Source organism: Henckelia pumila, chromosome 3 (genome assembly GCF_033568475.1).
Source record: "Henckelia pumila isolate YLH828 chromosome 3, ASM3356847v2, whole genome shotgun sequence".
Lineage (NCBI taxonomy): Eukaryota > Viridiplantae > Streptophyta > Magnoliopsida > Lamiales > Gesneriaceae > Henckelia > Henckelia pumila.
Window position 1 is genome coordinate 35,772,893 of NC_133122.1, and position 22,069 is coordinate 35,794,961.

The window sequence follows — 22,069 nt, forward strand, 5'->3', positions numbered from 1 at the left end:
AGTGGTCATATGACCTATTTAACTTTCTTTTTTGTTATATTTATCGATTTTTTATTGACGATTTTTTGTATTGATATTATATGTTTATGCATTGAGTTTGATTTATTTTTTAGCTAACAATTTTAAAACAATAATATATGTTATATATTTATTGAAAAACGTAAAATATATATTTGTTACAAATTGTGGGATCAAGATATTTGTATTATACTAAAAGTTATAGTTAGTGGTAATTATGTAACGCAAATCTTTTAGATCGTATCACAGTTCAAACAAACACATATTTCAATTGTTCAACCCAAGGAGACAATTATTGCACTCAAACAATCATCATATCAAGAATTGTGCTTTCAATCAATATGAATCGAAACTACGAGCTTGACTCTGATATTAATTGTATAACCGAACACGTCTCATTTTACCAAAAGTTATAGTTGATGGTAACAATACGACTCAAAATTTTAAACAATACAAAATCTCAAGCGTCATGTTTCGATTAATGCTCTCAGAGACTATTACTGCACCCCAACATAAACAATTTATGTTAAATGATAATTTTACTTATATTGATTTTTAAGAGAAAACAGTAATTTCTTTATGAGAAATGATTTTTTGATTCATTAACTTGTCTAAATTTGAGTTTTAGTCCATTGATCAGTTGTTAAATTTGGTCATGGTGCACTAAAATTCAATAATGTTCGATCTCAATTCAGCATTTTTACGTCGTGTCAGTATTTTTTTTTATTTATTATAAATCAGTATTTTCTAGTGTCACGTCTTCAATTAGACCAAAAGTAGCCGAATTAAAATTCAGCGTATCACAAATAAACTTTGTAAACTTATTGGACCAAATCATAATATTAAATAAGTTAGTGAACAAAAAAAACTATTTTTACTTTATTTAAAAGCTTTATTTAGATATGGATTTTGATCTTCTATTGATAAAGTAAATATAAATCACGTATTATTTTTTTTTTCTGATAAACCATGTTAATCATTAGACAATTATTGTAGCTTGACTTGCTACAGTAATTTCTTTCAGATAAATGATTTTTTGATTCATTAACTTGTCCAAATTTGAGTTTTAGTCCATTGAGTTGTCAAATTTGATTTTGGTGCACTAACATTCAATTTTCGACTATTGTTAGTGCAATTGCTGACATGATTTTTGACAATTCAACAATGTTCAATCTCAATTTTTGACTTGAATATGTTTTTATTCTCAATTTCTTCAATAATAATCTAATTGAGTTGTTTTAAATTTGATATACATATAAAGCACATGTCGTTGTACATGCCATAAAAAGCATTTATATGGAGTGTGATAATTAGTATATAATTTTTAAGAATAGTATGTTAAATATATTATTTGCAATAAAAATTTGAGTAGACAAAAAAATGTGAAGAAAAAATATCTTTTAGAGGATGAACAATCATATTTTAAACAATTTAAAAACTTTTTATAATCAATCATTTTTAGGATTTAAGTAACTTGGATATAAGAATAACTTGTCTAACTTAAAATCGATTTGAATTTAGTGTGATTTTCTAATTTTTGTCACACAATTTTTTTTCCATTTCATAAGAATTACATTAATTGATTCTATTAGACAAGTATTATATTGTAATACAAATATCAACATAAAACTTAGTTATAGTATAACCATACTCTTTATGTCTCACTTAATTAAACTACGTATATTTATTTTTTATTTGTCTCAATTATATAGTTTAGTTCTCATATTAAATATCATATGTCATACTCTTTTAACAATTTATCCCTATTAAATTCATATTATTAACTACTTGTATAATTATTTTATTTTATTAAAATTTCATTAAATAAGGGTAAAATGAGAAATTTCTTTATAAAAGTTATTTTTTCAAACACTTTCTTAATATATATGTGAAAATACACACAAGCCTAAATAAGTGGGAAAAAATGAGTATATTTTTACCTTGGACAAGAAAATATTGATATTGTTGATTTTGTAGTTCCTAAAAATTTCATAAATATTACAAAAAAATATTAATTATTAAATAAAAATGATAATAACTAAAGTGCCACTTTTATAGATATATATAGATATAGACAAATAAATAAATTAAGACATATTTCAATTAATATAATAATTTTTAGTTTAAGAAATGAATTAAATTTAACAATTAATCTACTTTGAATAATAAATCAATGGGCACAAAATTAAGAAAAAATTCAATTAATAAATTTTTTAATTTAAGACATGAATTAAATATTACTAATTAATATACCTTGAATAAATAAATAGACAAAAATTAATTACTCATGAATAATCTAGAAAATGAATTGGAAAACCTAAAAAAACATTGAAAATAACAAAAATATTTAATTAATAGTATGTAAGATAAAGAAGGGCAAATTAAAAAATTTACAATTGGAACTCATATATTTATAAGAGTATGTCTCAATTATATAGTTTAGTTCTCATATTAAATATCATATGTCAATACTCTTTTAACAATTTATCCCTATTAAATTCATATTATTAACTACTTGTATAATTATTTTATTAAAATTTCATTAAATAAGGGTAAAATGAGAAATTTCTTCATTAAAGTTATTTTTTCAAACACTTTTTTAATATATATGTGAAAATACACACAAGCCTAAATAAGTGGGAAGAAATGAGTATATTTTTACCTTGGACAAGAAAATATTGATATTATTGATTACATTTGTAGTTCCTAAAAATTTCATAAATATTACAAAAAAATATTAATTATTAAATGAAAATGATAATAACTAAAGTGCCACTTTTATAGATATATATAGATATAGACAAATAAATAAATTAAGACATATTTCAATTAATATAATAATTTTTAGTTTAAGAAATGAATTAAATTTAACAATTAATCTACTTTGAATAATAAATCAATGGGCACAAAATTAAGAAAAATTTCAATTAATAAATTTTTTAATTTAAGACATGAATTAAATATTACTAATTAATATACCTTGAATAAATAAATGGACAAAAATTAATTACTCATGAATAATCTAGAAAATAAATTGGAAAACCTAAAAAAACATTGGAAATGACAAAAATATTTAATTAATAGTATGTAAGATAAAGAAGGGCAAATTAAAAAATTCACAATTGGAACTCATATATTTACAAAAGTATAAATAAATATGAATAATATAATATAATAATATAATATAATATAATATAATAATAGATAATAGGTCAGAGTAATAGATACATAATAGATAATAGATAATATTAAAAGTTAAAACAAGCAAAAGCAATTAATAATTAATAATATAATTATAAATCGCCTCATTCCTTTTTCAACAGTTCAATTAAATTACATATTACGTATTTTTTTTAAATAAAATTAATTTAAATCATAATTTGACTTTGAGCCCATTGCGCGTAATGTACAAGTTACTAGTTTCTAGTATTTTTCTACAAGCTAGATTGCGCATGTTTAATGGAGAGAATGACATAATTATCCAATAGTAAACCGATTTCTACAATTATTGTGAATCCACACAAATCCCGGTCAATTAAATTTAAACTAGCATTTGTAAGGCAAAGTGTAATTCTAAACAAAAATAATATCCTTCCATGTTTATATAATCATGTAGGTCGTAGCCAATGGCGGAGTCAGGATCTGAAATCCACCCGGGCTAGAATTTTTAACGAGAAAAAAAAAATAATGCATAAGAATTAAAACGATAAATAAGATACTTGTTCATTGTAGTCTTAAAAAGTTTTTCATTAATAAAATCTTGGATAATTTTTTATGGAATCATATTTAAGATTTAAATTTTTTGACTGATATCACAATTCAAATTTGTTTTCAATATGACATCATATCAGCAATATATGATCAGCGCGATGCATAATGTAATATAAATAGAAACTTGAACCGATCAAACCATTAAACTTTTTTATGAAATCAAAAATTGCAATTACAAAAAAATTCTTTTATTGCAATGCAGTCAATTTTAAAATAAAGCAATACACAAAGTATAAAAAAAATTACTCAGCAAGAAGAAATCTACATTATATAAGTGGAAATATTATTTAAAAGACAAAGATTGACATAGATGAAAGTTAAATTTAATCAAATTTAATCAAGATGACAAAGACGAAAAATCCCAAATTTGATACATATGGGCTATTTAATATTTTTTAAGTGGGATACATGTAGGCTATTTAATTTTTTAAATTTGTCTACCCGAGCTAATATAACATTGGTCCAAAAATAATACAAAAAAATATTTCAAAATATATATATATAATACATTAAAAAAAATTTGAAAATGGGCCACCCGCACTAAGCGTGCCTCCGCCCTTGGTCGTAGCACATGTGATGCGTGCCGTCCAGTTAGAAAAGAAAAATAATACAAAAAAATATTTCAAAATATATATATATAATACATTAAAAAAAATTTGAAAATGGGCCACCCGCACTAAGCGTGCCTCCGCCCTTGGTCGTAGCACATGTGATGCGTGCCGTCCAGTTAGAAAAGAATAGAGTCTTTGTTTTAAAAAACCAAACAAATAAAATTTATCAATACTTAAAATTGAAATGCAAGAGATAAGATAAGATATAGAAATGTGGATTAGTGAAAGGATATTTTTTGAAATCCTAACAAGAATTTTTTTATAAAAAAATATATAAAAATTATTTTAGGAAAATATCAAAATTTAGTTACTCAAGTGGTTCAGTATCAAGTGAGATAGATGATATCATAAATATTTATCTGTTAGATGAGTCGACTGGATCGAAATATAGAATCATTTGACATAAAAAAAATCATGAATTTGGTCCAATAAGAAATCCGTATAACAAAATTAATCTATTAAACAATGTCACAAGATTTTTCATGTAATCAATAAATTTATATATAGTAAATTTACTCTCATGTTTCATATTTTGTACTATATATTCCTATCTTTATGTACTCCCCCAACCGAAGGGATTTGTCTGGAAAATCCTCCGCATCTTTTCACATGTTTGTTCGTGTTTTCTACACTAATTAACCAAATCAAAAAAGAACAATACTAGAGGGGGAAAAAAAATCGTGATTCGAACATTTATTAACTATCATCTATACTTCCTATTATATCAAATGAGAGATCTTTACACTAAAAAAATTTGACGTGAATTTGTGGCATCAATTGATTTTTACTAGGACTTTTTTTTTTTGTGTGTGTTTTCACTAAAAAAATATCTCAGTTGCATCCAATTTAAAAAAAATCCACACACTGTATACATATTATTAAATATAAATGCATCATTCATTGATATCCAAATAGAAATTAAAACCAAAACAAAAGAATCAAGATATCTACATAAAAACATGCACAAAGACACTAGTATAAAATATATTATTTGCGGAAGACACCACTTACTAATTAAAACCAGATTAAATATCATTTCCCTACTTGAAAATAACGTCAAAAGGGAAAATTAAAAGTACACAAGAGGCCATTTGAAAGAGCCTGGGGTCAAAAAATTAAATAAAATAAAAATTCGGCGTACACATATATTATAATATTACAATATAATAATTAATAATAATAACAATAATCTCTTGTTACGAAAAAGGTGTATAAATGAGGAGTGCTATAGCCAAAAAGACTCCTCCGAACTGAGGAGAGCCAATTACTTCCCTTTCCTTAATATTATTCATATTCACATATATATATATGAAAACCCCCCTCCATTTAATGATTCACTGAAGCAATAAATTCTGCCTTCCTATTATAATTTTTAATTTAATTTATAACAAAAAGAGAGCCCCAAAATCTCTCTCATTTCTTCTGTACCAGATTCTTCTGCAGAAGCAGAGGTGAGGTTTTGAAGATGGGCGGGGATAAAGCTCTCAGCCTCGAAGAAATCAAGAATGAAACTGTTGATCTGGTATTTTTTTCTCATCAAATTTCTTGTTTTCTGTGAATCAACGAGTGTTTGTTTTTTTTTTTCAAGGTTTATATGAAGCTTTTTCCGACATTTTTTTGGGAGCCATTGCTTCCCCCTTTTCCCCGTCTTCTTCTTCTTCTTCATCAGTATATGAGATCTGTTCCCATGAAACATTTCACACACACACGTGCGATACGGTGATTTTTTTTTATAAATATTTTTTTGATGTAAATTCAGAAGAGTAGATGGGATGATAACTATAGCTATATCACAACAATATTATAAAATTTTTGATCAATTGAACATAATTACTTGTGAAGATACGGTGCGTAATAAGATATTTGCTCACTATGTTTTAGTAGTGTGTAAACAGAACAAGAAAAAAAGGATTTGCTCATACGCAGTTAATTTCTTTTGGGAAATTTATGGAATTTGGAGATCCTATCTTTTGACGTAATTTGTTCTAAATTTTCAAAATTACATAAAAAAATAATTAAATTTTCATTTCAGAAGAAAAATTAATTATTTTTTATGCAATTTTTTTAAAAAGAAAAATATTTAAAAAGGGTCAATTTGGTTGTACTGGTTCCGTGGTACTTTTAGCTCTCTTTCGTTTTCTAACTGTTTCCTTGTTTTATGCCACGCCATCTTTGGGTTCTTTTTATTACTATTCACATCCAGACTTATTTGTTCCATTTTTTTTAAAAAAATAATGTTCCTGATAAATTATATTTAATCATTTAATGTAATAAATAAATACTATGTAAACCCCATATTTATAATAAAAATAGTATTTTTCTCATATAAATAATATTTTTTTTTCATTGATTACCAAACAAAAAATCCGTCTCACTCACATGATTTTTTTTTTTGTTAGCCCTAGTATTTTTTAGTTAATACCAAAACATATTTACTTCATTTTATTAATTATAAAATTAACACCATAGATATTGAGAAAAATATTCTAAAAACATAATCTGTATTGTTTTTAGTTTTAATATAATCTCTAATTTTGTACGCAGAAATTATTTAACATAAGAAGAAAATTTAATATATGGGTACGAGTGGAAATTATTCGTGTGGAAATAAAATGAACTTTGTATATATAAGTCTATAATTTTATTTTTTTAAAAAAACAAGGGTCTATAATTTTATTTTCTTTCAACACATTACGACACTTTTTCTTTAATTGGGGTATTCATCAACGCATATGATGTACTGGTGGGGTCGGGTGGGAAGTGGTATCGGATTCCACTTTGGCGCGTGGAGTTCACGTGGAATCCTCCTCGTGAAGCATGCTGAATTTAAGCCATGTTGACTGGCTAGAAATCCATTTGGGCCCAGTCTTCGCAAAAAGTCAGATTTTTACTACAATCATTTTTGTCCCGTGTCTTATTTTATACTGGGGAAAGCTAAATAATATATATGAGAATTAACATATTGATAAATATTTAAATGATCAAGCAAATGTGTACTTCATGCCATGTAGTATAGTCGTTACCATGTATCGATAGCTTGTCGAACGTGGTGGTTTGCATTTAATGCGAACGGATGCAATAACGAGAAATCATTTATTCAAGAACGAAGGAGTAGAGTTAGCTAAGGCCAAGTGAAACAAAAAAAATTTAATAGGCGAAACTTCTTATGATTTTGAATGCATATTTGAAAATCTCGTGTTTAACTGCATCTCTAAAATATGGAAAGAAACTACATCTTTTAATAGCATGTTAACAGGATGTTTGGATAACTAGTTCATTACAATTCACATGAGATAAATAGTTGTATATTAGAAACCAATTTAGGATTGGTTGTATCGATAAGATATTACGAATGCACGTTTAGAACATTTAGAAGCGTTCAACTTCGAAGACGTGTGAGGATGGATGTGATCAGCGAGGGAAGATCAAGATAATACAATCGATGGAACCGAAATGGAAGCCGAACTTCATATGAAATATAGTCGTTCAAATTACCTTAGAAATAATAGAGTGTTGTTTTTGAACAGAATATATCATGTTACCCAGCATGATGAAAATATTAAGACTTTCTGAAGAAGGAATTTACCATGATATTTTTATCCGGCTGCACTATTCTAAACACGTCTTAGGATGGTTTTAAGAACAACAAACATATGATCACGTGTGATATATTAACTCTTATGTTCCTGTTATCCGCCAAATAACAGGAAAAAGTTCCGATTGAAGAAGTTTTCGAGCAGTTGAAATGCACCCGTGAAGGGTTGAGTTCTGAAGAAGGAGCTACAAGGCTTCAAATTTTTGGACCCAACAAATTGGAAGAGAAAAAGGTATCTCTCTTTCAACAAGTTTTGTTCCCTTGGATATACTGACACTTGGGTTACATATAAATTTCATAATTGGTGTCCTGGTGGTTCAGGAGAGCAAAATTCTCAAGTTCCTTGGTTTTATGTGGAATCCACTCTCGTGGGTTATGGAAGCTGCGGCTATCATGGCGATTGCTCTCGCTAATGGAGGTGGCAAACCTCCGGATTGGCAAGATTTTGTTGGTATTGTTTGCTTGCTTGTTATCAACTCCACTATCAGTTTCATCGAAGAGAACAATGCGGGAAACGCTGCTGCGGCCCTTATGGCTGGTCTTGCTCCAAAAACTAAGGTAAGATAGTTAAACATAAATATGTTCTCTTATCCAATGAATGCAGTTAGCATATCTTCTGTTCTGATAATGGAAACCATGGAATTTCTTGCTAATGGGTCTTGATCAATGTTAAAATATATTAATTTTAAAATCATTGCTTGTCACATGTTTTCCGTGGACGGAGTTGATTATGATTGAGGATTCCATTTTTTGTATCTCAGGAGTATCGTCACTTTTACTTCCAAATTATATTAGTTTTCAAACATATATAGGAGATTATCCGGTTTCTTATTCGTTATCTCTTCCTTTTCTTCCCTACGATTAAGATAATTAATGTTAAACTCATCGCTTGTTACTTGTTTTCCATGGAAGGAGTTGATTATGATTGAGGATTTCGTTTTTTTGTACCTCAGGAGTATCCTCACTTTTACTTCCAAATTATATTTAGTTTTCAAACATATATAGGAGATTCATGCGGTTCCTTATTCGTTATCATTTCCTTTTCTTCATTCCCTACGATTAAGTGATAATATAGTAAACCATGTAAAAACATCATTGGATTCTTGTTTTGGACGGTTTCTTGAAAATAGGTCCTCAGGGATGGTCAATGGAGTGAGCAGGAAGCTGCCATTCTGGTCCCTGGAGATATAGTAAGTATCAAATTGGGAGACATCGTCCCAGCCGATGCTCGTTTGCTCGAAGGTGATCCATTAAAGATTGACCAATCTGCCCTCACTGGAGAATCCCTTCCAGTAACCAAGAATCCTTATGATGAAGTTTTCTCGGGTTCCACTTGCAAACAAGGTGAAATTGAAGCAGTAGTCATCGCCACTGGTGTCCACACCTTCTTCGGGAAAGCGGCTCATCTTGTGGACAGCACGAACCAAGTGGGACACTTCCAGAAAGTTCTCACAGCAATCGGTAACTTCTGCATTTGTTCGATCGCCATTGGTATGCTGGCGGAGCTAATCGTGATGTACCCGATTCAGCACAGGCCATATAGGAAGGGTATCGACAATCTCCTTGTTCTCTTGATTGGAGGCATTCCGATCGCTATGCCCACCGTCTTGTCCGTGACGATGGCTATTGGATCCCACAGGCTGTCACAGCAAGGTGCCATCACTAAGAGAATGACTGCCATTGAGGAAATGGCAGGAATGGACGTCTTGTGCAGTGACAAAACTGGAACTTTGACTCTTAACAAGTTGACTGTCGATAAAAGCTTGATTGAGGTCTTTGCAAAAGGTGTGGATCCCGATCTTGTGCTTCTTCTTGCTGCAAGGGCTTCGAGAACTGAAAATCAAGATGCTATTGATGCTGCAATTGTTGGCACGCTCGCGGATCCAAAGGAGGTAAACATCTTTTATAAATATTACGTTCAAAATTGCAGATCGATAAAATAGTACATGTCTATGATTTTCAGGCTAGAGCTGGCATCAAGGAGTTGCATTTCTTCCCCTTCAACCCCGTGGATAAGAGGACGGCTTTGACTTATATTGATTCAGATGGGAATTGGCATCGTGCCAGCAAGGGAGCTCCTGAACAGGTACACTTTCCTTTCTTTTTTTAATGCCATTGTGGAGTCCACGGCCCACACAAGCATGAGTGCGTAAAATGGTCCACAATACTTCTTATTTATCCTCACTCTTCGAAAAAGTTAACCCAAGCTGCTAGAAGAATATGATGTTGGGCAATGGGGTATTATTATACTTGCAGTTTACCAAATCATACTAAGTATTCTTTCTCTTTGTTTTCCCTTTTTTCTTGAATCAGATTTTGACTCTGTGCAATTGCAAGGAAGACTTGAAGAAAAAAGTTCATGGCGTAATTGATAAATTTGCTGAGCGTGGGCTACGGTCCTTAGCTGTTGCCAGACAGGTTTGTTTAAAACTGCTTGCACGAATGTATATATGTTTCCATATGCAACAGCGTGTTTATCCTGAACAAATGTTTATATATTTGCAGGAAGTTCCAGAAAAGACAAAAGAGAGCCACGGTGCTCCATGGCAATTTGTTGGGCTCCTATCTCTTTTTGATCCGCCGAGACACGATAGTGCAGAAACCATCCGCAGGGCACTAAATCTTGGTGTAAATGTCAAAATGATTACTGGTAAGTCAATGATTCATTACTAAGGATATGCTGCCGTATTTTGATGCCAGACCTCAATCGTTACTGTTTCTCTGATATAGGTGATCAACTTGCCATTGCTAAGGAGACTGGACGTAGACTTGGTATGGGAGTAAACATGTATCCATCTGCTTCGTTACTTGGGCAACACAAGGATGAATCTATTGCTGGCCTTCCTGTAGAAGAATTGATTGAGAAGGCGGATGGTTTTGCTGGGGTCTTTCCAGGTTGGTAATACTTACACATTTCTTGATTTCTGAAGTTGTATTTGACTCTAATAATTTCTTCTATCTTCAACTCTGAAAAAGGGAAATTTACTGCATTTTTTTGTTCATGACAGAGCACAAATATGAAATAGTAAAGAAGTTGCAGGAGAGTAAGCACATTGTTGGAATGACAGGAGATGGTGTCAACGACGCCCCTGCTCTAAAGAAGGCAGACATTGGGATTGCTGTTGCTGATGCTACTGATGCTGCAAGAGGTGCTTCCGACATCGTGCTGACAGAACCTGGGCTTAGTGTCATCATTAGTGCAGTGTTGACGAGCAGAGCTATTTTCCAAAGAATGAAGAATTACACAGTTAGTTTACTCGTTTCCTTTTATTTTGATATGTGCATTAGTACGAAACAAATAATTGAATTTTGGGATACAATAGCTCTAACGAAACAGTATAAGATTTATGTGGTTCGACCATGACCACTGACATCTGCAACACAATGTTAAAAGACTAGAACTCTATTAGTCACTCTTAATTTAGAAAAATATAATCCCCCCTTGCATGTATAGATGAAGGTTTATTAGAATGAAAGTGAAAGGATATCTTTCTCTCAATCATAAAATGATAATGTCGAAGATATATGGTGATCTTTAGATAGGTCTAACACAAATTAAAGTTTTATTCATTTTGTTTTGCAGATATATGCAGTCTCAATCACCATCCGTATCGTGGTAAGCTGATTGTATCATTTGACGATCTGTAGTACTTTTGATATGTTCGGTCCTCGTATTATTCAATTCTTGTTTGCAGTTTGGTTTCATGCTGATCGCCTTGATTTGGGAGTTTGATTTCTCTCCCTTCATGGTTTTGATCATTGCCATCCTTAATGATGGTAATTTGTTAGATTATGTACTCCACTTTCTCCAACATCATCCATTTTTCATTTTTTTCTCCCCAAAAAACTTTGGGAATATAAATTAATAAATCTTGTTTACTTAGGTACAATCATGACCATCTCAAAAGATAGGGTGAAGCCATCTCCGCTGCCCGATAGCTGGAAATTGAAGGAGATTTTCGCCACCGGCATAGTACTTGGAGGTTACCTTGCATTAATGACTGTTGTATTCTTCTGGCTGATGCATAAGACCGACTTCTTCCATGTAATGAATCAATCCGTCCTTGATTTCATACTTTTTTTGTGGTTTTCGAGTCAACGGTTAAGACAATTTTCGTGGGCTATGCAGGACAAATTTGGAGTAAAAAATATTCGAGACAGTGAATACGAAATGATGGCTGCTCTGTACTTACAAGTTAGCATTGTTAGCCAAGCCCTCATTTTCGTGACCAGGTCACGCAGTTGGTCATATGTTGAACGCCCTGGACTTCTGTTATTGACTGCTTTTGTCATTGCACAAATGGTAACATTTACATATCTTAGACTTACCATAGAAAACATGTCAGGCATATTAAAATGGTCTGAATTTTTTAACCCTTGGGAAAACTGATTCATTTGTATAGGTTGCCACTCTCGTGGCCGTGTATGCCAACTGGGAGTTTGCTAGAATCAAAGGATGTGGTTGGGGATGGGCTGGTGTAATCTGGCTTTACAGTATCGTTTTCTATGTGCCGCTCGACTTGATGAAGTTTGCTATCCGTTACATCTTAAGTGGAAAGGCTTGGCAGAACTTGTATGACAACAAGGTATGTATGTTTAACAATTTCTGTAGAACACAACTAAAACATTTCTCCAAAATGCTGTTATTTGGCTTTTTTTACTGCTAGAAGATTTAAGTTACCCTTCTATCACCATTCACAGACAGAGTCTTAATATTTTTGGTTTTCTTCCTTGAAATAGATCGCTTTCTCAACCAAGAAAGATTATGGAAAAGAGGAGAGGGAAGCTCAATGGGCTCTTGCTCAAAGAACTTTACACGGCCTCCAAACACAGGAAGCTACAAATATTTTCAATGAGAAGAGCAGCTACAGGGAACTGTCCGAAATCGCAGAACAAGCCAAAAGGAGAGCTGAGATAGCGAGGTAAATAGATATTGATCCGGTTTTACTTTAATTCTTTCAAGCAAACGTTGCACATGTAACGAAAACATGACCATACCTTTTTTTTTTTCTTGCATTTGCAACAGGCTGAGGGAGTTGCATACACTTAAGGGACACGTCGAATCAGTCGTTAAGCTTAAAGGGCTCGACATTGAGACAATCCAGCAGCATTACACCGTTTGAAGAAGCCAAAATGAACTTCACATGAGAATCAGCTCCAGAACTCGATATTCTGATCTAGAGTAAAACAAAATGATTTGACTCTGCCTCACTAGATAAAACTTTGTTAGAGGAGAGATGATGTATTTTCTATTTTGTTTTCTGCTGCATATGAAGGGGCTGGCAGAAGCGGATTTCTGTCTCATCTTTGGCCCTTTTATGAGTACAATACAATTTACATCAACCTGTAATATTGTTATTTTTGCTTAAGGTTTGCCCCTTATCTTCCAGGTACACTTAGATAAAGTTTCTTCTAAGCTTACTAGTTTTATGCACGATCTAGAAGAAGACAAACTTAAGATATCATAGCTATTCCTCATTTCATTATCACATAATTTGTGTGATGTTTTTATGTTTCACAAAGATGATATATACGATCAGACCAATTTGTGTTTAAATATGACCTAATGCATAACGAGAATTTTCTTTGGTCTTTGTTGCATTAAACTCTCAATAATTCTGTGTTACAAAGTGGTAGTTATTGAGACAACAACTTGTGAAAGCTACTTTTAATGTCTTGAAACTGACTGAAAGCTATTAGCTATTCCTCATTCCAATATACGATGTGAGAAAATATTTAATGCTTCCAATAGACGAAAATTTATCCACTGCTTAACTGACATATTTGGATTAAAAAAAAAAAAAAAACTGACATATTAAACTACAACTTCCCAGTTATTTCTTTCGTTCAAGAGAAAAAGAAAAAAAAAATCAAAATCAAAATCATACTCTCTCTATTATCTGATAAAATCTATTATCATTTCAAAATTAAACTTTAAATCAAGTTCTTTTTGTTCCATATATTTATATTCCTTATCTTTGTCAATTTTTTATTTACATAATTTTAATATTTATTATGTTACACAAACATCACATGTGTCTTGAACACTAACGTATTATATCAAGAACACAGATTTATTGCAATTATACATCAAGTAATTGATTGGTCAAGTGAGTCTATAGGAAAGTTTTTTAAAAAATGTAAAAGAGATGTGTGATTGTATTCTTCAATGGAGATAATAGAGATATACACGTTATGGAGCATCTCTACTAAAACATGTGGAGTCACATGATCGTATGGAGCTGAAGATTCCAGGCGTGACATTATTCATGCAACGAAATTCGATAATCTTTTTATTATTTTCGTGTTTGACTCAAATTTTATTAAATTTAAAAATAATTATAAGGTAAAATAACTAAGTTACCTTAAATTTCATTTTATAATCCTGCTCTTAATATAATTTTTGATTTTGATCTATTAAATTTTTTTAGTTTAGTTTTGGTATAATAATTTTTAGCTCTTAAGTTACAGTTATGTTATTGACGAAAACATTGGAAATTGGTCACTTATTCAATGTCATTAGACCAAAATAATTGAAACTAAAAAAATTAGTGTACTAAACCAAACTTTGAAGATCAATGGATCAAAAACTAAAACTAGACTATGTAGTAGAACAAAAAAAGTTATTTTTCCTAACATAGATTATCATTTATCAATGTGGCATTGCTAAAAATCCCGGTTTTATCCATGAAAGTAGTTTTATACAAGATATTCGTACGAAAATTTTATATGAAAAACGAAAAATATGAGGCCCATCGAAATGATGTTTATTTTATATCACATACATATCGCTTAAACTACCGTCACGATGATATTTCGCCCGATGTAACAATAAACATACGCCATCATTGTATTTTTAGAAAAAGTTATTACAGAAAATAGGTTTTCCGGGCAATTTCGCACATTTGGGATCAAAAATATAATAATTTCCGATAAGATCGATTCCGTTACTATAGATCGCTGTCCCTGTCACACGCGCACGGCCCTCAGTTCATGCTTCGCTCAATTGTGCGTTACGGAGAAATCTAGTGGCGTCGATGGCATCGGCTTCGGCGGCGGGAGACAAGGCTCCGGTGGAGATTTGCAAGGGAATCAACGGCCTGGAGAAGATTATCCTCCGTGACGTCCGCGGAAGCTCCGCTGAGGTGCAATTGATTTGTCTCTTTTTTGTACGATCACTCAGGGTTTGGTGTATGTGATCCTTTTTTGATGATGTGTTGATTCTTAATTGTGTTAGGACTGGGAGTTTTGAACTGAACGATTATGTTTGTGTATTTGTTTGTTCTCGATTGATCTTCACCTTCAATTGATCCTACATTTCGTTGCATCTATGCTGTAAAACGCGTGCAGATAGATAGTTTGGAATCTTTGAATTGACTGTGATCGGCTCCGAAATTGAGTTGAATATGATTGCTAGAGTTCATACATCCTACAGTTAAACTTGTACTTACCTTATGGTACTTGGATTTTAGAGTGGTAATCTGTTGGTTATCAAAGTAATTTTGTATGAAGTGATCTTCAGGAGTTAAAACTTAAAAGGCATTTCACTACTATTGGGTAGGCTAAGCATTTTCTCTTGCTATTTTTTTTTAATTTTTGCTTGTGAAATTTTAATTATATCATTGGTTAATATTTTATTGAACCGCGGAAATTGTCTTTAGCATTTTATATGATTCTATTAAAATCATTGAAACTAACAGATGCATTGTGTACTTACACGAAAACCAGGTTAAACTCTGTGTATATGTCCATTTATGAGGAAAACAATACACATCTGGCAGAGCAAAAAAGTTCTGCACATCCACATTTCTTAGATTAACGATTTCATGGATGTACTTGGTTAGTCTGAGCAATGGAAAAGAAAAATATCATTTCTATGTTGTCGTTTTTGTAGGTTACTGACTTCTGATAAAGTCTTGGCCACTATCTCTGATGTTTGTGACTACAAGCTTAGCTAATTGCTTCCATAAAACAATTCTGATTCTTACTTTTTTAAAATGTTTTTTACACTATCATAATCGCATTATGTTTTGAATTTGCGTTAATATTTTATGCTATGTGATTGTAAATCATTTATAGATTTATCTATATGGGGCTCATGTGACATCATGGAAGAATGAGCATGGGGAGGAGTTGCTTTTTGTCAGCAGTAAGGTATTTTACATCCACTTAGATCTTTTATCCGTATATTTTGTATTCATATTTGTTTGATGTATGACTGATGTATTTTTAGCGTCTGTTATCAGCGATCATTAATCTTATGCACGGCAAAGGAGACTGACTTTCCTTTTCCTCGATTTATTTCCTGATGTAAATTTTTTGTGCATGGCTGCAATTGTCAATTTTGTTTTCTTTTATCCTGCCCGGTGTTGCTCTGTATATAAAAATAAAAATTTTCCTCCATGTCTCTGATATGTTTTGGTTTAAAAGCTGTCTAATGGACCTATTGGCTTCGTGCTGATTTGTCGGGTAGAAAACTTATCAATATAACAGTTTAGTATTCAAGTCAATGGTTGAATCGGTGTAGTTTCTGTTCCTTATCAATTTGATTTTAAACACTGATTTTCTTCAGCTGGCTTTCTCAATGTGTATTTTAGCTTAGGTTCTCGTAGTTATCGTATAATTCTTCCATGGAAAAAGCTTTGGGCCTTCGGCTCCTCTTATACTTATCCTTTGTCGACCTAGGATGGCACGTCCCAACCAAATCTTGCCATCTTTTATGATGTTTATCTAATCTCATGACTGATGCTTTAATTCTGTAGGCCATCTTTAAACCTCCAAAACCTATTCGTGGAGGCATCCCTATTTGCTTTCCACAGGTAATACATTCTCATTCTCACCGCATTCCTCTTACTGTATTACTAAATTCTGATCAGCGAGAACTGCCCTCCATCTTCAGTTTTCTAATCATGGACCTCTTGAGGCACACGGGTTTGCTAGAAACAAGTTCTGGAGCATTGACCCTTCTCCCCCTCCTTTTCCAACAAGCTCTGTCAATAAGACGTATGTTGACTTGATTCTGAAACCAACCGAGGAAGACTTTAAGATATGGCCTCATAGGTAGACAAAGGTCTTTTCATTAGTTTGGATATCACTTTTTCTTTTTTGTTTTGTTTTTTTAACTTATGTATTTCACTAGGTGTATCATTGTCATTATTTCTTCTTTTTTGTTCATGTGCAGTTTTGAGTTCCGCCTGCGGGTTACTCTAGGACCTGCTGGAGATTTGATGTTGACATCTCGTGTCAGAAATACCAATGCTGATGGAAAGCCTTTCAGTTTCACATTTGCTTATCACACCTACTTCTCTGTTTCAGATATCAGGTATTCCATGTTGTTAGTCCTGCTCGCAGGTTCTTTAATCAAAGGTGTTAATTGTTGCATGGCGTGATTTCAATTTAGATGTACATGAAAATGATAGGAGATTGCTAATTGATGAAAGTAGTCTAAATTTTTTAACAAAAGAAGTTTCATGAGGAATTGATGAGATAGCATCCGTCAAATAATTGAAGGTTTAATGTTTACCTACAGGCGATTTCTATTTCTTTTTGGGTTAACATGAGTTTCCACACTCGTTCGATTCTACGAAGTGGTTAGATTTCACTTGCTTACAAACAAGGCTTATATTTAACTTCTTTTCAGAGAATAATTTGTCGACATTGATACGTAAAGTAGATGCATGTATTTATCTTATCAGGATAATGCTGGTCTTTTCCCTTTTATGTTGTGTGTTTTCTAATGATGTTCACCTATGAAAAATCAATATAACTTTTATCAGTACTTTGCCCATGCCCATGTGTTGGTCACATTTTTTTTTTGGTTGGGGGTCAGAGCTGCCTGGTAGCCTTGAATTGATTATTCCTCTCTACTTCTCTTTGTTTTAATTATCATCCCTCTATTCAGCGAAGTACGTGTTGAAGGATTGGAGACACTAGACTATCTTGATAATTTGCAGAACAGGGAGCGATTTACTGAGCAAGGGGATGCAATCACTTTTGAATCAGAAGTATATTTATGAGTTTAACTCTGATTTACTTGCTCTTCATGTTTGTGTTATTTCATACCTTTGCTGAGTTAATATTTTATTCAATGTTTTAGGTTGACAAGGTATATCTCAGCACACCCACAAAAATTGCAATTCTAGACCACGAGAAGAAGCGTACATTTGTCATTCGTAAAGATGGTCTTCCTGATGCTGGTATGATTGATGGTATTTTTTCATTTGTCATTCGTAAGATACTTCATGCATGTGTGGCACAACAAAACAACTTCACACGAAAACTGAGGTTTTTTTTAATAATTTTGGGGCATACATAATCGATTATTCTGATAAAGCGGATAACGCTTCCCTACCCAACAGGAAGCGATTTAATCTGGCTCAGAAAACAATATTTAATTGGTGCTATAGGGCAATCTTTCACTTCTTCCCGTGAAATAGACGATGCTCAGTTGGATTTGGTCCTGGAAGGCGCTGAAGTCTGGAGCTTGGACTGGACTTGTTGAATGATCTAACCATGTTCTCAGTGTAGCTGTATCGCATTGGAAATCGAATTGATATCAAATTTATTATTTTATATGTGTAGTTGTCTGGAATCCTTGGGATAAGAAGGCGAAGGCAATTCCTGATTTGGGAGATGAAGACTACAAGCACATGCTGTGTGTTGAGTCAGCTGCGGTGGAAAAATCTATTACCTTGAAGCCTGGAGAAGAATGGAGGGGAAGGCAGGAACTCTCTGCTGTGCCTTCCAGTTATTTCAGTGGACAGCTTGATCCACAGAGAGTCATCCAAGGCAACTAAGAATGTTGATTAAATCAATTCACTTTGCACAGGTGCTGTTATCAATTTCAAATATTTTTTTAATTGAATTTCAAGATGTGAGCACAATTTCATGCAAGTCACTGAGTGAAAGTTCTTTCATCTGCTAACCACATGGTACACAGTCTCAGAACTTTTCGACTACTCAGCCATGACCTTTTTTTGTTCCTATTATGTTTGCTATCACAGACACCATGCATGGGAATTATTTTCAGTTTAATCTTTTTTCCTTAGGGTCTCACTTGAGCATTCAGCAGGATTTAAGCTTTAAGCTAACCTTTTGTCATACACCTAAGTTTATTAGGACTTCATCTTTATCAATAATCAGCAAGGATAAAAAGCATTTTTGTTACTTTTTTAGCTTGAACGAGTGGTTAGTTAATCAACGCGATATGGAATGGGGATTTCTTATTTCTGGTCATTTCATACAAGTTTTGGTTTCCATTAATTGGGGTAGGATACAATCTCATTCCCCTACTCCAAAAAACCAGTTCTTGATAACTTTCTTCCACGATAATTTATCATTCTCGTATTTGAAACTACTGCTTTTTTTCTTGGTGACTTCTGTTTAATGATTTCTTTATGCGAAGGGGAATGTGCTGATGACAAATTAGTTGCCTGTCATCACTTGTGCCATTGGTTGATCATAGAAAACTGCTATTAAAAAGTCGAGTTTCATTTTTGCAGAATTCTCATTTCCACGGTTCTCTAACCTTTACCTCTTCATCATGATTTGTGATCCAGGCGTTTTTATGGACCTGAGTCTTGATCCTGTGGGTGCATCTATGGGGATCAGATATATGGGTGCTCACACCACACCCTCTGTTCAAGACTACTTTTTCCGTCTTGTCCTAAAATACACTATTGCCTTTGTTTTGTTTTTTGCTTTTTCACCTGAATGAAAGCAATAAGGATGTTTTGATGAACTTGTCGAATGATTTGCACTTATTTTTCGTGGTGCATTTGGCAATGTGAACAAAGTGAAATCAATGTGCCTAACCTAAATACTTGCATATTTTATGACACATTTGGTACAACATTTACCAAGTATTACTTGTGAATATTCTCGTAAATGTATGAAATGTAGCAATTTAGGAATAGATTTTCTACTGAGACCTCCTCGTCTACAAGTGTTGTCTTCGGGTTTGGCAGATTTGGACACTTTTGGATTTGGTCTGCTTGCGACAAAAAAAAAGTTAAATTATTGAAGTAGTTTACTTGTTCAATTTTTAGGGTATAATAGTAATTGAGGTACATGTAATGCATGTGTGCACAATTAGAAGAAAATAAAATATTTGCATGCCGCAATATTTGCAAAATGATGAGAGACGTAATTGCAATATTTTTAAAATCAGGGAAAAAAAGGGGGGAAAAAAGAAGAAGAGAGAAACTAAAGGCTTGGAGAAGAATGTGGGACCATTTTGCCCCTAAATGATGTGAATCTCGTGACCGTGTTTAAGATATTTATGTAAAATTATATTAATATAATTAGGTCGTATCAAATAAGTCGGCAAGAGGTTCTAATACTTTAGATTTAACTCCACATCAATACGATGAACATGTTACATAAGGGAATTGGATAGCCACAGTAGGGGATGCTGTGGGGGTAAAACGGCAATGTTTACCCCCCACAGCCAAATTTCTTTTTTTTTTTTAATATTTAATTATATTATTTATTTTTATTCAAATTTTTGGGATTTTTTGCAAAAAAATTTTCTATCTTTTATCTTTTTTATTATGCATTTTAAATCAGTTTTGTATTTTTTAAATTTTCGTATATCATTTTATTATGCTTGGAAAAAATAATAAAAATTAAGTACAATATTAAATATATATAAACATTTAAAAATATCATACATTATATGTAAAGTTAAAAAAATCAAATTAATCGATTTGTTTTCTAAACATTGAAAATTAAATTTATAAAAATTAATAATTGAATATTAGATTTTTATCATAATAAAACACATTATAGTTGGACAAATTAAAAATAAAAAAATATTAAATATATAAATATTTTAAAATATAATAAATTATATGTAAAGTCTAAAAAATTCAAAATATAAATTATTTATAATCCGTTAATTCAGTTAACCGATTTTTTTTAATGAAAACCAATAACCGAGCTGAATTAATCAAAATTCTTTAGAACTAAAATCAAATATCTGAATTAACCGAACTGATCAATTTTCGAATTCATTTAGTGGGCTAATTCGGTTTAACTAATACAATATTCATCCATAATTATCTTGAAATCATTAATTTCAATAGTAATGTATCTACTAAATATTTTTAATCATCTGTCTTTCTTTTTGAAATTATAAAAATGTTAGTTGAAATGAAACAATAAAAAATTTGAATTATTTACGTGTGTTTCCATATTAAGTATTAACATTAATTCGTTGGTGCATTATTATATAGTATTGAAATATAAATTATAAGTAAAAAATGTTACAAGAAAATAATAAGATAAAATAATAAGAATTTTTAAAAACTAAAATGTATAATAAAAAAGACCTAAAAGTAAATAAAAAAGAAAAAAAATAAAGAGAGAAAAACCCAAATTTTTTTTTAAAAAAACCCAAAAATATAAATAAAAATAAATAATTAAATATTTAAAAAAAAAAAAAAAAAAAAAAGGAATTTGGCTGTGGCCCCCCACAGCATCCCCTACTGTGGCAACAAACCACAAAATCTACTCACAAAAATATACAGTTTTTATGTCAATATGAACTTTCGTTATATCAACATGAATCAAAATAAAAATATCGAATCACTTCGTGTTTTATCTATTACTATCATTAAGTCTGAGCACAATAGAAACAAAAGTTTGGTAACATGGTTTTTCATCAATTCAAATTATAGTTTAGTTTCTCATTAATTTTTACAATCATCGTGTATCATCGTAAACATAAAACCATTCAAATTGCAATATGCTATTTCGTTAGTTTATGTAATTATCATGTTACTCTAATTTGAATATAAATTTTCGTTAGTTCTACAATTAACATGTTATTCTAATTTGAATATAAAAATTAACGGGAGCGGATGCGTAGAGCCAAAATAGTCTTGTAAGTGTGCTCATTTTGTGTTTTGTTCATGTTAGTATTTAATTTTGGGTTTTGATCATGTAAATTAGGTTGTGTTTTGGTTTTTAATCATTTTTCCTTTGTGTGCTGACGTAACACTAAACACATCATTATTTCTCAGTGCCACATGTGCATTTTCAGTTGTCACATCATCATTTTTCGATATCAAGT

General features: G+C 31.6%; 2 protein-coding genes across 3 annotated transcripts; both read left to right on the forward strand.

The window, feature by feature from the left end:
- The first annotated feature begins 5,647 nt into the window (after nucleotides 1-5,647).
- On the forward strand, nucleotides 5,648-13,384 carry LOC140886831 (plasma membrane ATPase 4-like). 2 transcript variants are annotated; one of them, XM_073293706.1, is made up of 16 exons: nucleotides 5,648-5,922; nucleotides 8,108-8,227; nucleotides 8,317-8,553; nucleotides 9,126-9,887; nucleotides 9,959-10,081; nucleotides 10,309-10,413; nucleotides 10,501-10,645; nucleotides 10,726-10,890; nucleotides 11,004-11,242; nucleotides 11,579-11,611; nucleotides 11,691-11,772; nucleotides 11,880-12,040; nucleotides 12,125-12,298; nucleotides 12,399-12,581; nucleotides 12,736-12,917; nucleotides 13,022-13,384. In XM_073293706.1, the coding sequence occupies exons 1-16, from the start codon at nucleotides 5,866-5,868 to the stop codon at nucleotides 13,116-13,118; spliced, it is 2,865 nt and encodes a 954-aa protein (XP_073149807.1). In that variant the 5' UTR covers nucleotides 5,648-5,865; the 3' UTR covers nucleotides 13,119-13,384. The 2 variants fall into 2 exon arrangements, with proteins under 2 accessions (XP_073149807.1, XP_073149806.1); XM_073293705.1 differs by having other exon boundaries at nucleotides 11,880-12,298.
- A 1,454-nt stretch (nucleotides 13,385-14,838) lies between these two features.
- Nucleotides 14,839-19,757, forward strand: LOC140886160 (putative glucose-6-phosphate 1-epimerase). Its single transcript, XM_073292664.1, has 9 exons — nucleotides 14,839-15,140; nucleotides 16,075-16,149; nucleotides 16,758-16,814; nucleotides 16,895-17,055; nucleotides 17,177-17,317; nucleotides 17,897-17,999; nucleotides 18,092-18,191; nucleotides 18,577-18,823; nucleotides 19,554-19,757. The coding sequence occupies exons 1-8, from the start codon at nucleotides 15,033-15,035 to the stop codon at nucleotides 18,789-18,791; spliced, it is 960 nt and encodes a 319-aa protein (XP_073148765.1). The 5' UTR covers nucleotides 14,839-15,032; the 3' UTR covers nucleotides 18,792-18,823; nucleotides 19,554-19,757.
- The last annotated feature ends 2,312 nt before the right edge of the window (nucleotides 19,758-22,069 follow it).

What these genes read in the sequence shown, in the direction of transcription:
- LOC140886831 (XM_073293705.1), top strand. Translation starts at nt 5,866, where the DNA reads ATGGGCGGGGATAAAGCTCTCAGCCTCGAAGAAATCAAGAATGAAACT. An exon ending in CCTTAGCTGTTGCCAGACAG is followed by an intron (nt 10,414 to 10,500) that starts GTTTGTTTAAAA and finishes ATATATTTGCAG; the next exon opens with GAAGTTCCAGAAAAGACAAA. An exon ending in AGGAGAGCTGAGATAGCGAG is followed by an intron (nt 12,918 to 13,021) that starts GTAAATAGATAT and finishes CATTTGCAACAG; the next exon opens with GCTGAGGGAGTTGCATACAC.
- LOC140886160 (XM_073292664.1), top strand. Translation starts at nt 15,033, where the DNA reads ATGGCATCGGCTTCGGCGGCGGGAGACAAGGCTCCGGTGGAGATTTGC. An exon ending in TCCCTATTTGCTTTCCACAG is followed by an intron (nt 16,815 to 16,894) that starts GTAATACATTCT and finishes CTCCATCTTCAG; the next exon opens with TTTTCTAATCATGGACCTCT. An exon ending in TTTAAGATATGGCCTCATAG is followed by an intron (nt 17,056 to 17,176) that starts GTAGACAAAGGT and finishes GTTCATGTGCAG; the next exon opens with TTTTGAGTTCCGCCTGCGGG.